Source organism: Larimichthys crocea, chromosome III (genome assembly GCF_000972845.2).
Source record: "Larimichthys crocea isolate SSNF chromosome III, L_crocea_2.0, whole genome shotgun sequence".
NCBI classification, from domain to species: domain Eukaryota; kingdom Metazoa; phylum Chordata; class Actinopteri; family Sciaenidae; genus Larimichthys; species Larimichthys crocea.
Window position 1 is genome coordinate 38,242,835 of NC_040013.1, and position 20,527 is coordinate 38,263,361.

At 38.2% G+C, this 20,527-nt stretch overlaps 1 protein-coding gene across 1 annotated transcript; it reads left to right on the top strand.

Moving 5' to 3' along the window:
• The first annotated feature begins 12,976 nt into the window (after positions 1-12,976).
• Positions 12,977-18,120, top strand: dmrt2a (doublesex and mab-3 related transcription factor 2a). The gene is made up of 4 exons (XM_010736569.3): positions 12,977-13,291; positions 14,106-14,522; positions 16,229-16,331; positions 16,754-18,120. Exons 2-4 carry the CDS (start codon positions 14,151-14,153, stop codon positions 17,854-17,856), a joined length of 1,578 nt encoding a protein of 525 aa, XP_010734871.2. The 5' UTR covers positions 12,977-13,291; positions 14,106-14,150; the 3' UTR covers positions 17,857-18,120.
• The last annotated feature ends 2,407 nt before the right edge of the window (positions 18,121-20,527 follow it).

A 20,527-nucleotide genomic window follows, 5' to 3' on the forward strand; every position in this document is an offset into this window, starting at 1 on the left:
TGAGTTCTAGAATGTTTGAATGTTCCAGAATGTTGTCAAGTTCTAAAATGATTGGACATTCTGTAATGTTGACATTTTCCACAATATTGGCATAATGTAGAATATTGTCATGTTCCGCAATGTTGGTAAGTCCTAGCATGTTTGCCAGTTCTAGAATGTTAGGAAGTTCCGGAATGTTGTCATGTTATGGAATGTTGGCAAATTCTAGAATGTTTGAGAGTTCAGGAATGTTGGCATTATGTTATGTTCCGGAATGTTGGCAAGTGTTAGAATGTTGGTGAGTTGTAGAATGTTTAAATGTTCCAGAATGTTGTCAAGTTCTAAAATGTTTGGACATTCTGGAATCTTGTCATTTTCCGCAATATTGGAAGTTCCGGAATGTTGTCATGTTATGGAATATTGGCAAATTCTAGAATGTTTGAGAGTTACGGAGTGTTGGCATTATGTTATGTTCCGGAATGTTGGCAAGTGTTACAATGTTAGTGAGTTCTAAAATGTTGTCAAATTCTAGAATGGTTGAATGTTCCAGAATGTTGTCAAGTTCTAAAATGTTTGGACATTCTGGAATCTTGTCATTTTCCGCAATATTGGAAGTTCCAGAATGTTGGCAAGTTCTAGCATGTTTGCCAGTTCTAGAATGTTAGGAAGTTCTGGAATGTTGTCATGTTATGGAATGTTGGCAAATTCTAGAATGTTTGAGAGTTCCGGAATGTTGGCATTATGTTATGTTCCGGAATGTTGGCAAGTGCTAGAATGTTGGTGAGTTCTAGAATGTTGTCAAGTTCTAGAATGGTTGGATGTTCCGGAATGTTGTCAAGTTCTAAAATGTTTGGACATTCTGGAATCTTGTAATTTTCCACAATATTGGCATATTGTAGAATATTGTCATTTTCCAGAATATTGGTAAGGTCTAGAATGTTTGGATGTTCCGGAATGTTGTCAAGTTCTAAAATGTTTGGACATTCTGGAATCTTGTAATTTTCCACAATATTGGCATATTGTAGAATATTGTCATTTTCCAGAATATTGGTAAGGTCTAGAATGTTTGGATGTTCCGGAATGTTGTCAAGTTCTAAAATGTTTGGACATTCTGGAATCTTGTAATTTTCCACAATATTGGCATAATGTAGAATATTGTCATGTTCCGGAATGTTTGCAAGTTCTAGCATGTTTGCCAGTTCTAGAATGTTAGGAAGTTCCGGAATGTTGTCATGTTATGGAATGTTGGCAAATTCTAGAATGTTTGAGAGTTCCGGAATGTTGGCATTATGTTATGTTACGGAATGTTGGCAAGTGTTAGAATGTTGGTGAGTTATAGAATGTTGTCAAGTTCTAGAATGGTTGAATGTTCTAAAATGTTTGGACATTCTGTAATCTTGTCATTTTCCGCAATATTGGAAGTTCCGGAATGTTGACAAGTTCTAGCATGTTTGCAAGTTCTAGAATATTAGGAAGTTCCGGAATGTTGTCATGTTATGGAATGTTGCCAAATTCTAGAATGTTTGAGAGTTCCGGAGTGTTGGCATTATGTTATGTTCCGGAATGTTGGCAAGTGTTAGAATGTTGGTGAGTTCTAGAATGTTGTCAAGTTCTAGAATGGTTGAATGTTCCAGAATGTTGTCAGGTTCTAAAATGTTTGGACATTCTGGAATCTTGTCATTTTCCGTAATATTGGAAGTTCCGGAATGTTGCAAAGTTCTAGAATGTTTGGACTTTCTGTAATGCTGTCATTTTCCACGATATTGGCATATTGTAGAATATTGTCATGTTCCGGAATGTTTGCAAGTTCTAGCATGTTTGCCATTTCTAGAAAATTAAACACATACTCCTTAGAACGAATGAAGCATATTGAAGTCTCTTTCACTGTTTAGGTACACCCAGAAGGCTAAGAAGAAGGGACGTGCATCAGGAGGACCATGGAGAGCACCCAGGAAGCCGAGTGGCTCTGCTCCTGGACAGCAGGCAGCAGAGAGGTGCTCGATCACAATTTGCTGTCATTTTGGTTCAGTACAAATCCATGAATAAGAGACAGCACTTGTCATTGTGAAAAGTATTTATTAAGTACAAATTATTTTATTGCAATCTCTGTTGACATTGTCACCTGATTCTTCATGACTTTACATCCTTGTTCACAGTCCAGATCATATCATCTTTCTTTCCCACAGACTATACATGACTCACGGCCAAGCAGCCCAGGACCCTGAAGTGCACAGGGTCAGTGAGTGTGTTTGCCTCAGACTGGCCGAAGAGTTTGAGCAAGCACGCAACAGGCCAAAGGACACAAAGGGTAAAACCATGCCCATCCCTCAGTCCATTGTGAGCGTCCACAGCCACATCAAACAGCTGCTGGAGGACAGCAGGATTGTCCTGGACCAGACCAACTTGGTTCTGGTGCCGGTTAACAACACCACTGTCTCTTCATGGTGTGTGTTATTTTGTTTACTTTTCTCATACAGTCAAGACAGTATATAAAGATTTACCCTCAAGAAAAACCTCCAACAGTATGCTTGTTAGAAAATATGTAATAACCTAGGGGGATAAGCTCACATGTATAAATAATGAATGTGTGTCTTGTAGGCTGCTTAGGAGGGATAAGCGGAAGGACAGGGACATGCTGCAAGGCACCGTGCTTCCAAAACAGCTGCACCTGGCCAAGGAATCTCTCCCTGCAGTAAACGCACTTCCCCCTGCCCCTGTGCATGCCTGCACATGAAGTGATGACATTTGAGGAGCCTGAAAACCACGAGGGGGAAGCTTTCCCCCACGCACTCTGGCAGCAAACAGGCCTGTGTCGTATCCACCATTTCCACCTCCCCCGTTCCCTCCACAATTCGGGCCAGCTCCTCCGTTCCTGCAAGCTCCTCCGTTCCTGCACGCTCCTCCATTCCTGCAAGCTCCTTCATTCCAGCAAGCTCCTCCATTCCTGCAAGCTCCTTCATTCCTGCAAACTCCTCCTCACAAGCAAGCTCCTCCATTCCTGCAAGCTCCTCCTCACCAGCAAGCTCCTCCATTCCTGTAAACTCCTCCATTCTTGCAAACTCCTTACCAGCAAACTGCTCCATTCCTGTAAACTCTTCCTCACCAGCAAGCTCCTCCATTCCTGCAAACTCCTTACCAGCAAACTCCTCCTCACCAGCAAGTGTCCCTTCCACCTCAGCCAAGGCAGCGTGCCTGGAGACAGCATAAAGCTGCCCAGGAAGATGAGGAGCTAGTGGCTAGTGGAAAACTGCCACAGAAAAGGCTGACAGAGGAGGAGTATCATTACACCTGCAAGGAATGTGGCCAGGAATAAAATTGTTGGCGCTGCCATCATAAGAGCTGGAATGCCAGGTTCAGAGCATATTAAAAGACAGACAACTGAGTTTGTTTGACTGGGGAAGACTGCTACACAAGAGCAAAGCCATCAGTCATTTATTTGAAGATTTGCTTCACCTGCTGTGCTGGTGTCAGTAGGAGGGCACATTCAAGAGCAATACATTTTGCAACAGTTTAACAAAAATAAAAGGATTGGACACACCCAGCTGAAGGGGTACTGTCCAGCCTCAGGACTGACCCTGGATCAGTGGAAGAACAGTTTGTAACATTTTGTAATATTGCAATATTTGTATTTATTGTATTGTAATATGTTGTTACTTTGTTACATTACCAGCTGCATCACGAAATGTCAGGTGATGTAGTCTTGTTTTAATTAATATCCCTCTCTCTCTCTCTCTCTCTCTCTCTCTCTCTCTCTCTCTCTGTGTCCGTCTGTCTGTCTGTCTGTCTGTCTCTCTCTCTGTCTATTTGTCTGTCTGTCTGTCTCTCTCTCTGTCTATTTGTCTGTCTATCTCTCTTCCTGTCTGTCTGCAGATGGTTTCTAAAATATTGTTATATTGTTATAATAAGTTTGATCATTTTATTTGAGCCAAGAACAGCCTTCACGTTTTTATTTAATTCTTCTTGAAAAACAGGACGACAGTGAGTGTCATCTATTGTGATTGTCAAAAGTAAAGCCAGAATTACTTGCAGAATCATTTTACATTTATTAACAAAACCAAACACTCTTTGTCTCAACCAAAGATTTATTGAGTACTTTCTTTGCTCAGTTTGCAGATGCAATGCGGAATTTATTTTATTCACTTGTGCTGCACAGCTTTGACCAAAGAAAAAGGAGGGGAAACATGATGGGAGAGTTATTTACATTTACAGCTATACAGTTAATACATTGTTTTGGTGCATGCTGCCACCTACAGTAGGCTTTAGCAATGTCCAAAGCACTGCGGTACATTGGGATATTGCCACAGTGTGGGTTCAAATCCCACAAGAGACAGAAAATTAAAGTGATGATAAACCTTGTAATAAGTGCAGAAGTTTGTGTAAACAATGTTGAGAAGATAAGAGAGTAGAGAAGAAATTGATATAGTGTATGTTTGTTCTCATTTTTTCTCCTTTTCTTTTTCCCTCTTTCCCCCCCTCCTTCCTCTCTCTTTTTTTCTTTCCCCCACTCGCACAGTCCCTTTTGCCCCATTTTCTTACATGCCCCATTTGGCACCTACAAAGGTCTAGTTATGGCATTTTGAAGTGTGGTTGTATGAGGTACTACGAGAAGTAGAGCTATGCACTGCTAGACTCAGCAGAAAAATATGTTTGCCACATGAAAAGGTTAATCTCCAAAAAAAGTGTTTAAGTCTACTCCACATTTTTTATGTTTAACCTTGCTGTCAGACAAACTTTTAATTTGGTGCTAACTTTAGAACTTCTGACGGCAAAGCAAATATTACAAGCAATCATTGAGGGGTCACAGACCTCGTGGTAAAGACTATGTTCCCAGTATAATAACATGACATGTTTGGTATCAATAGATTCATTGCAATCTTTAAATCAATATAACACTGGCTTCACCACTAACTTAAAAACTAGACTAACACCAGATGATCCACCATCATTTTCAGAGGGTTAAAAGTAGGCCAAATAAACAAAGAACTGTGGAGGAGAATAATTCCAATATTTACATCATAGTAATTAATAATAATTCAAATCAAACCTTTGCTTCTATTTTTCTCTTCCACATGAAGTGACTTTTGTTGTTCTGACTCAACCCAATAAAATTAGTTTAAATCTTCATTACGCACTAACTACAACTAACTCACTACAGCCTAATTATGCAGATGCCTTCCTCTCTTTGGCTTCAGTCACGTTAACACAGGGATGAAATCTTGGCAAGACTGAAAAAGTAACACAGCAGGACAGACACAAAATCCCTCAGAAATCATTTACTTCATTGTCCCATTTTAAGTAAAAAAAGATATATATAGTGGAAAAAATTACTTATCTCATGGTTATCTTATATTATTACGGTCTTTGTACAGAATGACAGAGTAAAATAAGTATTCACCGAGCACTCGGCCATTTGAAAAACACATTTATTCTCCTTCCCTTTGTGGTAATCTGTGAAATTCCTGCAACTGCTCTGTTGTTGTCCTCCTGCTTCTCCATACCAACTCTCTGGATGAAGTTCATTGAATCAGTAACAGAAAACCTGTTAGTTTACTGAGTGTGTGCTGTTCCATTGACTGCTGTGACTGCTGCTCATTGCTCCTCTCCTTCAGGTGGAGGCGCTGTAGGACAAACAAACACAGCTGGTTTTTGAAGGTTTTTCATGGAAACAAGAAAAGAAATGTGCAGTGATGAAGCTGTTGAACATAGAAGGAGCTTGTTGTTGACTGTGTGTGTTGTCCCAGCTGTTTGTTGAACAGTAGAAAGAGTGTAAAAAGACTGGGTCCTGCTGTATTAATCAGGCTGCGCTACAGCGTCTATTCACAGGCGCGATCCCACTACTGAGCGGCACGGGGGCTTTGACCAGAGGCCGGTGCACCCCTCCTTAGACAACCTGGTGGTCTTGGGCTCCCTTAGAAGCACCATATATACTCAAATACCAAATTGACATAGTCCGCAATGCTTCATATTCATCAGTCAGCACAGCATGATAATAATGTGATGGAACTCTCAGGCCGATCATATCTGATTTATTATCTCAAGATCTTGAATTAATTATGTCATTATCTCGGGAAAAACAGTCTTGTTATCTCGATATCTCGAGAAATGAACACCACGAGAAATTGGAGGAAATAAAATGTATGGGCTTCCATATGTTGGTGCAAAAGGAATATAGAAGCGTTTTAGTATTGCTTGTTTCCTGTGCAGCCGAGAAACTATAAAACATCATGTCTATTTTCAAAATATAAGCATTTTAGTAGGTTTTTCTCAGGTGTACACCGGAATAAAGTCTGTTAAAGTCTGGTCTCAGAAATAAATATAAATGTGGATATGTTGACAGCTGCATAAAAACAAGCATACAGGGGTACATAGGTGTTCATGCAGTGAATTATCTACATAGATATTTTTTATTCTGAAATTCTGGGCATGTGACATCAACATGCTGTTATCAAATTTCACCACTAGATGGAAGCATTGCGCAGGTTAAAACGTTATACTGTCATTGGTTTAAACCAAAAGAGACGACCAAGAGGCACTGAAGCTGTCCGTGCTGCAGGAAACGAGAACATTTCTCAGTACTGTACTTACTTACCAGTACTTTACAAGTACTATTTGAGATATTCCCATTATATGCATCTTTATACTTGTAGCCCACTTTTACTGCACTACCATTACACCTTACATTTATTAAAATTCAACAAACAAATTATGATGTATATATGACTATAGATTAAGTTAAGACACTATTGATTGATTGGAAGTCACAGGAGTTTCCAATGAGGTCTCTCAAATCGCCTTTATATTAACAGTGGTATGGAAAATCTAACTGACCTTGAAATCATATATACATTTAACAAGTGCCACTGTAATTGATAAAGTAAAGTGTATTCATATCTGCATGTGTTCAGCGTTCATCTACAATGTGGAAAGTGGACTTTCTAAAAACACTGAATGAGAAATTATGTCCAAACGTTTGACTGTACTGCAAAATATATCAATGGATTATATTTACTGATGCATAATGTGTTTTTTTAAGGTGTGTTTCATTTGAATTACTTTATAAAATGCTGTATTTACCCATCTGTTTCCTTGCAGCAGAATATAACAGCTGCAGTCTCCTTTGGTATATAAATCTGTCAAACGCTGCCGTCTAGTGGTGAAATGTGACAACAGCATGTTGATTTCACAGGCCAAATCTCAATAAAAGATACATACTGCATGCTGGGTGACTTGAGAATTTCCCAATCAATCGATCAATCAGTATTGTGATATCTTAAATTATAGCAATGAACCAATTGTATTTGTTAAATTGGAAACTGAAATGTAACTAAAGTTATGAAATAAAACATTTTTAAAAATGTCTCAATTTTAGTAGTAGTAGAAGTATAAAGATGTATAAAAATGTAAATAGTAATGTTTAAGTACCTCATTTTACTTTGGTATAGTACTCAGAAACATTTTTCTTTTTTTTGTAGACCCTTCATTAACGTCCCTGAGTATTTCCTAATCTGTTCTCTTGTTTCCTGCAGCAGCTTCAGTTTCAACAGCTTCAGTCGCCGTTTAGTTTGAACCCGTGAAATGCTTCCATCTAGTGGTTAAATCTAACAACAGCATGTTGATATCACAAGCCAAATCTCAGTTAGAATAAATATATATATGCATAAATAAATGAAAATGCAAATGTAAAATAGCCCCCCACAACAAAAAAAAACAAAACAAACAGACATAAAAAACAAAAGAAGCAAAATCCCCATAAAGATATTTTTGCGACTGAGGGAACCGAGAATCTGCTCCAGGGTTTTAATGAAAAACCTTGCTCAGCAGTTTTTATCTGTGATCTGTGTAAATACAGTTTACCTGCTCCAGTCTGCCCAGTGGGCAGAATGTGTACAATACCACTGGGTAAATGCTAATATGGTTAAATTTCTTTAAAATTTGTTTTAACAGCAATTGCTGAAGAATTATTAAATGAAGCAAAAACTTCATGCAGGGAAAATTGTTGACATACATTAGACCAATTCCTCTTGGCTTGTCAAAATGCATTTGTTGCAGGCAAATAATATCAAAATGATGTAAAATAAATGAGAATATGTGATGAAACTGAAAGAAATGTGCTCCTTAAATAATTAATTCATATACTGCTTCCTTCCACTAATAAAGACATACATTCTTATTCACCACAAAACACATTAATGGACTGAACAAATAGATATCATTATAAGAAAACATACAGGTGAAATTCTGTAGTAGCTTTAGTGAGTCCACACTAATGTAAAACTTAGGATGTGGTTTGTCCATAGCCAGTGAGATGTAAGAAATTTAACTAATTATATTTATTTGAAATATTTATGTACAACTTTGAGGTATTTGTACTTGCTTGAATATTTTCTTTATGTGTCTATTCCACTACACCTCAGAGGGAAATGTACTTCACTGGTTAGTATGATTTTTGCACAAAAATACATTAAAAGTTTGTTAATATGTCCTTTTGTTATAAATAAACTACTACTGTACTACTGGTTGGACTAAACAATGTAAATATGAATATAATCAGTACATTTATCCATACTGAACTTTTACTTTTAATAATTAAAGTAAATCTTTATCTGATTATACTAAACATGCTTATACTTAGTTAGTAATTTGCAGTGTGATATGAGTACTTTTACTTATGTCAAGGATCTGAATATTTCCACCATCACTCTCCACAGCTGAAGGACACGTCCTCCTGTTTGTTGCACAGAGAGGTCGAGGTGTCAGACCCCTTCAGACAGAGACAAATGCCATCCCGCCTGGCAATGTATTCAACTGCATGTGTTGCTGGTCCATCAGAGGCTAATTAACATAGCAGGATCCCCAGTGATCCCACTCTGCTCTTCTGTCTATACACAGCTCCTGTTACACTTTACGGCCTGCACGGCGGGACACTTCCAACAAGATGCTGTTGTTTCAATCAACCCCAAAAGTAAACTGGACAGCGTGTGAGAAAGTGTCATTGTGTGTCTGTGTCTGTCTCTAGGTTGCACCCATTAAAAACATATTACTTCAAGGCAGTGTATTGAGTGATTTCCATGGACAACACCCTAAATAAACAATAACATAGAAGAAGAGCAAGTAATACTACAAATACCGGTAATAGTATATATATATATATACTTATCATTTCGTAATCGTTGACAAAATGATGTTTATTATTTTGACCCATCTTACTGTATCCTACACATTAATAGATTTTATTTATATCTGCATCATGATGCCTGAGACCCCTGCAAAGAAATCCCTGAAAGTACTCAATAACACCTGGAATCCATTCAAGGATCCATGAAACACTCCCATGATCCAGAAACCCATTTTCAGTTCCACACAATTATTTTAATAATGCCCAGAACCCTTTAAAGATTCTCTGGATCCTTGGAACGCCTCAAGAATCCCTGCAACTCCTTTAAAATACCTGAAATCCCCTTAAAAATCCATGGACCCTAAATTTAAATAATTCTTGAAATCTTCTAAAGGATCCCTGGAAGCTCTGCAATGATTTCTGATTTCTGAACCCCCTGTAAACCACCCCTGGAATTCTTTCGATAACATCTAAAACCCCTCCAGTGATAACTGTAAACTCTTCAATGATCCACAGACCTAAGAAATTCCACCAAAAATGTCTGGTGTAAAGATCCATGGAAACCTGTTGTGGATTTCTGAATTCTCTCAGAGACCCCTGAAACTCCCTCAGTAGTTGCCTGGAATGATTTAAGGACATCATTTAATCTCCTTTAAGCATTCCGAAATCCCTTCAAGGATGCTGAAAATTTCTAAAAGACACCAAGACCCCTGCAAAGACCACTTCCACTCCCTCAATAATGTCTGGAAGACACCCTAGAAGCTCCTCAAGGTTCTCTTGAAACTCATTCAGAAATCCCGGAATCACTTAAAGGATACCTAAACTCCTGAAGAATATTCAGACCCCTGTAAAGACTTGAAATGCCTATGCAAATGTTCCTGAAACTATCTCAAGGATCTCCAGACTCCTGCAAAGCGCCTAAAACCCATTCAATAATGCCTGGAATCATTTAACTCCTGTAGGAAAACATGGATTCCCTTCAAGGAAAATCTGAGCCTTCTCAAAGACTTCTGGAACTACCTTAAATACTAATAACCACCTTAGAGTCCCACTGAGCCTCTTTTAGATTCTCCAAGACCCTCTGACATACCCCTGGAAGGTCTTAAAAGACCCTTGGAAACCCATTCAAGGACCTCTGGATCCCCCTGCCCCACACTGCTGAGCCATAATGAGGCAGCAGACACAGACAACACATTTCACCTGGCGGGTCCAGCCCTGTGTGGATCCTCCTGTTCCACTGTCCAGCCTGCTCTCCACATCAAAGCATTCCTGATGTGGAAACGGCAGCCCGGGGTGGCCGGTCATAACCTCCATAATAAATTAAGATGAAGTGGCAAATAAAGCTGCACCTGCATGCCTGACGTCTTCACCTCCAACACATGGAGGAACCGTTAAAAGACACTGTCCTTGTCTGGAGGAAAAAGTAAAGGAAAAAAAAATAACACGGAGGGATGATTAAAACAAAAGTCATGTGTTTCTGCATTTAATTAAAGTCAGAAAATCTGTTTTCTTGAACTCTAGAGCTAAAATAATTCATAAGATTAATAAAAGGGTGTATAATAGGAATTACAATTGAAATTAATGTTGCCACAATTCGAGATAAAAAAAACCCAAAACAAACAAAAACTACAACACAAAAACAATAAACACATTGTTGTACTAAGCCCTTTATTCTCATCATAGAGTTACCATAAAAGTAAGAAAACTCGTGATGAAGAACATTATGACATTTAAAAGAGATACAGTATTTTTGTAGCCTGAAAATACCATAAATAGAAAGAAACAACCATAAACTAAGAAATATTGATCAGGATACCAAATATTGATCTAGATTGATATAAAAATGTCAAAATTATTTTTCTTTGATATGAAAAATAAAATACAAGCTCTGAAATTTAGAAAATAAAAGTTATTCAATTATAGAATACCAGAAGAAGTTGAAATAGTATGTATATCTTTAAATTTTTATATAATGCTCACAGACTGTTATTCATTGTTATTGGATTCTGATTATTATTTTTTTTTAAAGGTCCAAAACTAATTTCAAGTCAGGCCGGATTGATGCAGGACAAAAGAGGTAACTACCCTACCCTCATTCTGAATGAAATATACAATTCATTCTCCTTTTACCTTTGCTTTGTTGATTAATTTCACTTTGCAAGTAGATAAACGGACAAAAGGTTAAAGTCAACAGGCTATTTTCACGCTACAGTGGACTATGTGGATGTCTGTATTGTCCTGTTGTCAGTTCCCATGGAAGTCAATTGGCACTGAGTAAATGCTACCATGTCTCTTTTTTCTTTTTTTGAGTCGGGCTTTCAGTCAACAAGCAGCAAACAAAAAGCCATGCATAGAAAGCTGTCGACATTCCTCTTTTAAATTCAGAACTCATTGGTCACACCCAGGAATCCATCTGTTATATAAAAAAAAAGAATAATAATGAAAAAGAAGATAAAGTTAATTATAAGTAGGTTCATTTAGAAAAATGTTTTCTTGTGCTTTTATTCTGTTTGATGAAAATGTTCTCACTTGAAAATCTTTAGCCTGACATTATTATTATTTTTTTTAATTGGGTTTAGTATTTTGTGCATTAAGGATTAACATATGAAGTGATATGCATTTAAGATTAATATTCTCTTAAAATTGTAAGGGGGTAAAATAAGTGAAGGATTTTTAGGATTTGATTTTTAGGGGTTAAGAAAGGAAAACTTGGATTTATTGATAAAACAAGATGTAGGCTCCGTTAAAGGTTAAAGGCTGTAGGTAGGCCTATATTTTGGAGTTTTTTTTTTTTTTTTTTTTTTTTGGGTTTTTTTTTTTTTTTTTTTTACTGGGCTGTTGTTGTGTATATGACTCTACATGCTGACATAGTGTTTTTTTTGGTCAGGTGTGATTGTTGTGAAAACATTGTAATCATCCTCAGTAACTTCTGGGAGAAGGACAGACTGTAACAACCTGCAGGACACATTTATTACCTGTATTCTATCGCAGTTCAGTTTAAACTGTGGTCTGTGTAAATACCTACTGACAGAGATCCAACACTTTACACAGGATACATGTAAACCGCCTGGCATTACTGTAATACTCAAATTGTGGCCCTCAGATATATAGCACATTTCTGCCATTTCTGGTCTGACTAATGCCTTAATATTTTTCAAGGGACTTTTAGTTTGGTGCATCTATAAGAATGATTTGTATATTTTCACGTTTTAAATCTAATGTGACTAATTAATTTAAAATAATTATGTTGGGGTATTTAAACTGACCTGTGTGTTTATCTTAAATTGTGTCACCTGCCATATTCATGTGCCTTTAGCCTATACATTTTAAGGAATGAATGCCTTGCTTTGGACATTTGGCATTGTACGCTATTTTAAAATAACATTTCTTTTAACATAACCTTATCAGGCAGTTTGTCACCCCTAATTGGGTCAAATGTCTTTGGCTCTTCTCATTGCTGATTAATAATTTATAGTTTCTAAACTGCCTGCTAGAATGAATCAAACAACCTAACCTATTTCACACACACACACACACACACACACACACACACACACACACACACACACACACACACACACACACACACACACAAACGTTTAAAGGTAATAATTGTGGGAAATAAAACGTCTGCTTGTAAACTAAAAAGGGTGTGACGTCCATTATGTAAATTTCAACCATCAAAAAGACAAAGAAACCATTGAGGACGCAGGAAACAGTCAGTTAAACAAGTTTGCTTTGTTTTTAAATAATTAGTTCGGGCATTAGATAAAACATGAGCCTATTGTGGGTTGTAATAAATTAAAATAAGTAAATGTATTTTGTATTTTTTTTTTAAAACTCGAACCTGACTTTATTTCTGAATAAATTACCTGGTTGCTAAGGAAAGGTAATCAAATTACTGTTAACCGTTACTAGGAGAACTCCCACCGCCAGGATAACAGATCGTGATCCTATTGGTAGGTACTTGTTTAGAAGCAGCCAATCAGAGGGTAGGGAGCGCGGACTGAAGCGGTTCATAGGAGTGGTGCTCGGTGTGTGTGCCTCAGAGGAAACTTGGATGTGTTCAGTGTGACGCTCATTCATCCACTCAATTAACAGCTCATTACAAGTCTATCAAGAGCGTGGACTGCGTGTTTGTCTCCGTGGGATTCGACGTTCAGGCACACTGCTGTGAAACTTGGACAACTTGTGGAGGTGAGCTCTCTCAAACACTTTTCTTAATTTACAGGTCAGTTAGCGAAGTCTAAGAATAATATTTTATAAAGATGTGTGCTACCAAACTCTGTGAAGTTTGACCATATCAACTGCATGAAGTAACCAAATAAACAAACAACTCAGTCCGAATAAAGACGACTGTTTTTGGGCTCCGAGAGCAGCGATGACCGGAGTGTGGGGAGACTATTAATGGGCTGATGTCATAAATCATAATAATGGTCTATTGGTGTGATTCATTTAGGTTGCCAATAATAGATATTCATATGTGCTTATTAATATTTTCTAAGATTTGTAGGACAATTAAGTTAAATAACCTGTCTTCAATAATCTTAAATACGTTGCAGGAATCAGTTCATATCAATAGTATAGATATATATCTGTAGAGTAAAATGATGAACCATCTGAGTAAAACTTTTTCTGCTGTGGACTTTCAAAAAGATTTATCCTCCTCTTATTTTTTTTATATATGTATTTATTTAAAATAATACGTTTTATATTTATGTCTTTATTAATTCATAAAAAACAAGCTATTTATTTTTATTTGTGGGTTTTCTTTGTGTATGGATTTTATGTGAAGACTGATGATAATTTCGGTTTTGCTCAGAGGTAAAACAATCTAAGTCAATTTAAGCTAAAGCTTTAAAAGTGAATTTACATCATATTAAAATAATGATTACTAAGCCTGTTCGTCCTGACTTCCTCTGAAGTAGATAGGCCTGCTGGAGGTGATGCTGAGTGATTATTTCATTTAAGTGCCGGTCACATTCACACGTCTAAATCTTTATTTCTCCAGACATAAACTGGGTGTAAAGACAGCCGGCGGAGGATTCGGGCAGACATGTCAGACAACGCCGGTTGCGAGTTTGAAATCGACGTGGAGGGCCTGGAGACGGAGAGCGATGACTTGGCGGACTCCTCCAGCCGCCCCGGCTCGGCTCCGCTCGGCCCCACGGCCTCTGAGGACGACGGAGACGGCAGTAGAAGTGACGACAAGCCGGGCTCCAGCGGCCTGTGTACGGGGGACCAGAGGAAGCTGAGCCGGACACCGAAGTGCGCTCGGTGTCGCAACCACGGAGTGGTGTCCTGTCTGAAGGGACACAAGCGCTTCTGCCGCTGGAGGGACTGCCAATGCGCCAACTGCCTGCTGGTGGTGGAGAGACAGCGGGTGATGGCGGCGCAGGTGGCCCTGAGAAGGCAACAAGCCACGGAGGTAAGAAGTGTGTGTGTGTGTGTGTGTGTGTGTGTGTGTGTGCCAGTGTGTCCAGGCCCAAGAGGCCTTCAAATGATGTATGTTAAAGTGATTTTATTTAGCAACAGTACTGATTATATGCTAAAAAAAAACACACAATATAACAATAACATAAAACATCTTAGCAACAGTACTGATTACATACAACACACACATAACAATAACATAAAACATCTAATCCACCACAGCTGTCCTTGAAAGCAGCATTTATTTTTGCTGCAGGAATATCCAGGAGATGCTGATTTTGCTTTTCATGAATCTCCTTTGTTTACTTCATGCACCCTCATGGCTCAGTCATTGTTTCCTATACACACTGGATCACCAGTGGCATCGCAATAAATCATCAAGTCATTATTATTAGTTCTAGATTGTATATAGCCAGGTGATGACATTTCCACTTGGAGTGTGGTAGTTCCTCTGATTTCCTCGCCTTACAATCACCTGTGGCATTTGAATTATGGTGAAAGTGTTAATTAAAGGTCACCCTTTCACCCCATATCTTTAATGAGAAATAATCATTCATTTAAGTAATCTTTATAAATGACATGTTAGCAATGGCTTCATATTTCAGTCAAACTCTTTTTAATTTATTTGAGCTACATCTACTTGCAACATCCAGAGTACAATCAAAAGGGGAACACATTTTTCTGGTAAATTTTGTTTTGTTAAACCGGTGTATTTAGTAAATATTCCAGGTGAAGCAATCAAAGAGCATGAGTAGATACTAGTAGTGCCTGTATGTGCCAGTGATATCAGTTATGAGTTGAATGCACATGAACTATTCAAACAAATTCATGATAATTTTCTTCTCTTCGTTCACCCACAAGTCCCTGTGATTTTTTTTTTTCAAAGTCGAACGATAGCTACTTTTAAAAAAAAGGATTTGAGATGCAGTGTTGTCTGGGCATGTAATTACTCAGATTAAGGTCCAGGTTTGTCGTGTGTCATGTGTACTTATACATTTCTTAATAGATTACTAGTTTAGTTAGAGAGTGTAAAAAGAAATGTTTTGATCATAGTTTCTCTCCCGTCTCACTCTTTCCCCATCACAGACAGTTATATATATAGAGATATAGTTTCCATCCCTCTGTAACGATCTCCTCAAAATAGAACGGTACCCATTCAGGGAGTGCGGCCGTAATATCTGTGTTTTTGGCCATGATATCCAAATAATTGAGAATGTCTGCAGTAAAATAATGAACCATGACAACGGTGGTATTTTAAGGATGGTACCAGATGGACATTTCTCTGTTTGAATGTGCATGTGTGTGTGTGTGCAGTCATTTGTTCAGTGTGTTTCTTTCTTGGCTTGTAACATTCTCGTGAAAATATTATATTATATTAAGTATTTAAAGTTAATGTTTTTAAAATCACTATATGTATTCTATATGTATATTATTTATCTTTTCCTATAATAAGGTAATTGGTAGGCCTATATTTTATGTTGGACTGCAAAAATAGTGATACAGCTTAAACAAAATTAAAAACTGTTTTTATTACTAAGAAAAACAGAGAACGGCATCATGGCCTGTATTTTATGTAGATTATTATTAAGACGTTTGAGTTCATAATCCAAACACATGTGACTTAAGCTGTGACAAAGCAGGCACTTTTAAAGGATCAAGAAAGCCTGTCCTTACTCACTTTTTGTTTTCTCCATTCATCAGGATAAGAAAGGAATACCTGGGAAACAGATTCCAGCAGAGCGAAGGACGATATATCAGCGACATATTCGACCGTCTACCATGCTCGCCAAAAGCATCCTCGAAGGTAACAAGGCAGCAGATCGGATGAAAAGAGACATGTTTTATTTCTTTGAATTACTTGTCTATGATCTCTTTCTGTTTCTCTTGGCTCATTCTCTGTCTCTGTTTAACTCTGATAAAATCGTTCTCCTGTAGCAACATTAACAACACCAAAACAGTGTTAAGGACTGTGAAAGTCTGTAAGCAGTGACTTGCTAAACTTTTTTTGGCAAGCAATAAGTTCTCTTACTAACATTTCCAGCACTTTCACAACATTCAAGGATGATTGAATTATTAAGCATGATTTATATTTATGTTTGTTGCAGTTTTGCATGTTTGCCATTGTTGGAAACATTTCTACATGAATGTTTGATATCAGCTATAATCGAGAACACATTGACTGTCATAAACATAGTTGAATTAAATGTTTTTTTTTTTTCATGACAGGATACCGTCCGGTACAGTCTGATCCATTCCTGGCGGCCAACCCATCCCTGCCCCCACCACTGAGCGATCGCATGAGGAAAAGAAGGGCCTTTGCCGACAAGGAGCTGGAAACCATCATGCTGGAGCGGGAGTATAAAGAACGAGAGATGCTGGAGAACAGCCAGGCAGCCACAGCTTCACTCCTCTTCCCAAACAACATGGTGCACCATGCCGCAGAATACAATTACAAGACGGCCTACTCGCCGGCGGCTCAGGTTGAGCCGCAGCCCAAGGAGCTATGCAACTTCCTCAGCCCTAACTGCCTGGATCTGTCCATGCAGTACCCTGCCGGCTCAGCCAATGTCGAGCTTATCTCCTCCAACGTCAGCGTGGCCACCACCTACCGCCACTACCCCCTGCAACCATCACGAAGTGGCTTCATGATGTGGCCCCGCAGTGCAGCCAACCTTGGTGACGCCCTGCTCTACCAGCAGTGCCTGTTCAATGCCACAGCGGTGCAGAACATGAAGCCAGGTGCTGTGTGGGAGCCCAAGGTGATGCCTGCCGAGAGCCAGCCACCAGAGCAGGAGGCTGCGGCTGCTCTTGCTGCTAAACTGGAAGGATCCCGAGTAGCTGCGCTGCAGGACTCATCAGACCCTCAACGGGCTGATCCCAAGCCCTCTAGTGTCACCCAGGGAGGGCAGAGGGAGTGCTCAGCCTTCTCTCCACCTAAGAGGAGCTTTGGACAATCCTTTCCCAACAATACTCATTCCCAAAACTCCAGCCAAGTCCTGAACAAGCTGAGCAAGGACAGCGCTAAGCTTTCCATGAAACTCAACTCCTTTCACTCACTCATCCAGCACTCGCTGAGCGAAAAAAACAGCGGCATGGTCGTTCCGGAGCTCAGGGCTCCATACTGCAAAGAGCTCTTAGAGGAGGCCGCACGCAAGTTTAGGGAGGGCTCCGCAAAGGACATCCAGGCCGTTAAAATCACTGACAGGTACGCCAAAGACTTTCTGTCCAAGCCCGTGGGGACCAAGATGTCGTCCAGTGAGTCTTTGTCTTTCTCTGTGGAAGCCATACTGAAGAGACCCACACCTGCTATGAGTCGAGCATTCCATTAATTTCCAAGTGTGTTTTCTTGCACTATAAATGTCAGGTTTGTCTCAGTTAGACGGCATCTCGAGTTTTGGTTTTGGGGTCAAACAAAATCTTAAACACACAGGCACTGCATCAGAAATAAGACCAGCTAGAAATTATTTCTTTTTCTCATTGTAATATTTATGTACAGTATATTATATTTTACATGTGCATGTTTAATAACTTTATTGTGTAGAGTATTTAAACATTATCCCGATGTTTTCCTCATGTCAATAAACTTTATAAGACTGAACTCTTTCCATAAAAAGTCTTGTATTTCATTTTATGCTCAAAGTTATGACACGTTTAACTGTGAACAGGTTTTTGTTTAGGTCAGAAGTTAGTCTGTACCCACTAATACATTCATACCAAAATAGTTCACACCATATAAGAGTAATCAGAAAAGCTATTTCAGAAAAGACTACAAGTTCTGTAAGTTTTGTAAAAAAAGAAAAAGTAAAAAGATTTTTAAAAGTGTCATTTGTAGACAGGATCTTATTTTGAAATCTTGAATTTTAACACATTTTCTGAAAATTAAGATTTACAAAATAGGTGCAGATTGATGAGTTTGCAGTGTCTGAAAAATACAAAATACTTAAAAGCAGACATGATAAGGTCCTGTTAATCATAAAAAAAAGCGGGTTAGGGTTAGACATAATTTATAGAAATGTGAAATTTAGAATACAAAATGCAGGTTCAAATGTTTATTGTTGACTTTCCATATTTGCTGTCCTTCAGACATTAGTGCCTCACATTTATATTTTTATGTAACATTTTCACATTACATAACATACGTAACATTTCAAAATGGTCTAAAAACAAATTGTACAGACTTTGATTTTATTTTAGATTCTGTCAGTTAATTAATTTTAGATTAAATTATGCCACAATATGTTGGTAGTAACAGATAAAAAATATGTTAAATTTACCAACAAATATTCAACTTCCTGTAACAAAAGATCATAAAGCTATAAACTCACTAAGAGTCATATTATTATTTTTTTATGATGTTGGTGATTTGCATAAACACAAATCACACAAGCAAAACACATAAATGAAGTGTGGATGTGACAGAGTGTATGTAGTCTAACTGTGATCTCCAGAGGCTGAAACATGATACCAGCCTCATAAATCTATGAGCAGCATCATCTCATCCGTTCAAGATGCATTTCTCCACTCATTCCTTTCCAGTTACGGGCTCTCAGTGTATGTTTGCGTGTGTGTGTGTGTGTGTGTGTGTGTGTGTGTGTGTGAGTGTGTGTGTGCCCACGCTGAAAGACAGCTCCAAACATGGGTTTCACATGAGCTGCAGAACACTGATCCGTGCAATAATGAACAAGACGAGAGGTAAAAAAAAACAACAAAAAAACTCACTAATCTCTTCTTTCTGGCACAAAGGCTCACATTTCATCAGCATGAATGCAGCTGAACCACTCGACTCTTTGACAAAAAGCTCTATTTTCTTGTCACTTAACTTTTTTTTTTCTTCAATCTTAAGCCCACTGAGAAATCTCATGTCAAGGAGGAGATTGTGGATGTGTGACTGTTTCAAAGATTTCTGTTGTTCCTGGTGTAATTGGATTTGGCCTGATGATGACATTTTGTGTCAATGGAGAGAGCTGACATCATTTTAAGTAGCCTGTATAGTGTGTGTGAGTGTGAGAGAGAGAGAGAGAGAAAGAGAGAGATGAAAGAACATGAACAATCATAGTTGGTTTAATATCAGACAAGACATTATAGAGAAAAGTCAGTAATATCTCATTCATCTCACAACTAAATAAACCCAATCTACTGATGAAGACTGTCAGATGATGTTGAAAGCCCTGGATAAAAAAAGTAACATTTAAGATTCTCATGAAGTCCGATTTATGACTCCTGTCTTGGGTTTACATTCTTCTATTTATTTAGCTTTAACTACTCTTACACTGACACCTTTTAAAAAATATTTGGGTATTTGATGGCATAATGGAGAAAGACATGAAAGTTGTCTTCCTCAGTTTGAGAAAGAAGACATACAACAAAGGTCACAGGATGGATTCAAACCAGGAACATTACATGCAACAGTATGCTAAAAGGTTACACGCAAAGTACTGACAGTTCATACAGTAGACCACTATGTCACCGTAATGCCCAAACATGACACTTTGACATCCTTCAACTGTCAGGTTTAACTTGCTATGTAAACAGAATATTAGTACACGAACAATGTCTCCTGAACCTCTCTGACCCAGTGGTGGGAAAGTCAATACAAACTCATGCTGTGCAGCCAAACATTGGTCAAAAATACCAAATATGTCAGGCTGAACTTCGGAGAGATGGAATGATGGAGATGAATGTTTCAATTTGATGAAAAGGTGCATCCATAAAACATGGAATGCTGGGTTTGAATATAGTACAAAAAGCTATGATACTGTCAGAACGTAAGGAATTTGATGTTATTTTTATTATTTTTTTGTTTGTTTTTTATCTTAAAGGTATTCAAAGGGGTTATAAGAAATGCAAACTGTCACTAGTGGTGGGGGATGTATTTAGATATTTTACTCAGTGAGTAAAGGACGGTAAAGGGTGACAAATGCCACACCTTTTTGTCAACAAGATGGAAATTATAATATCTTCCCCAACCCATTTTAAACATTTACAGCCCTCGAGTAACAC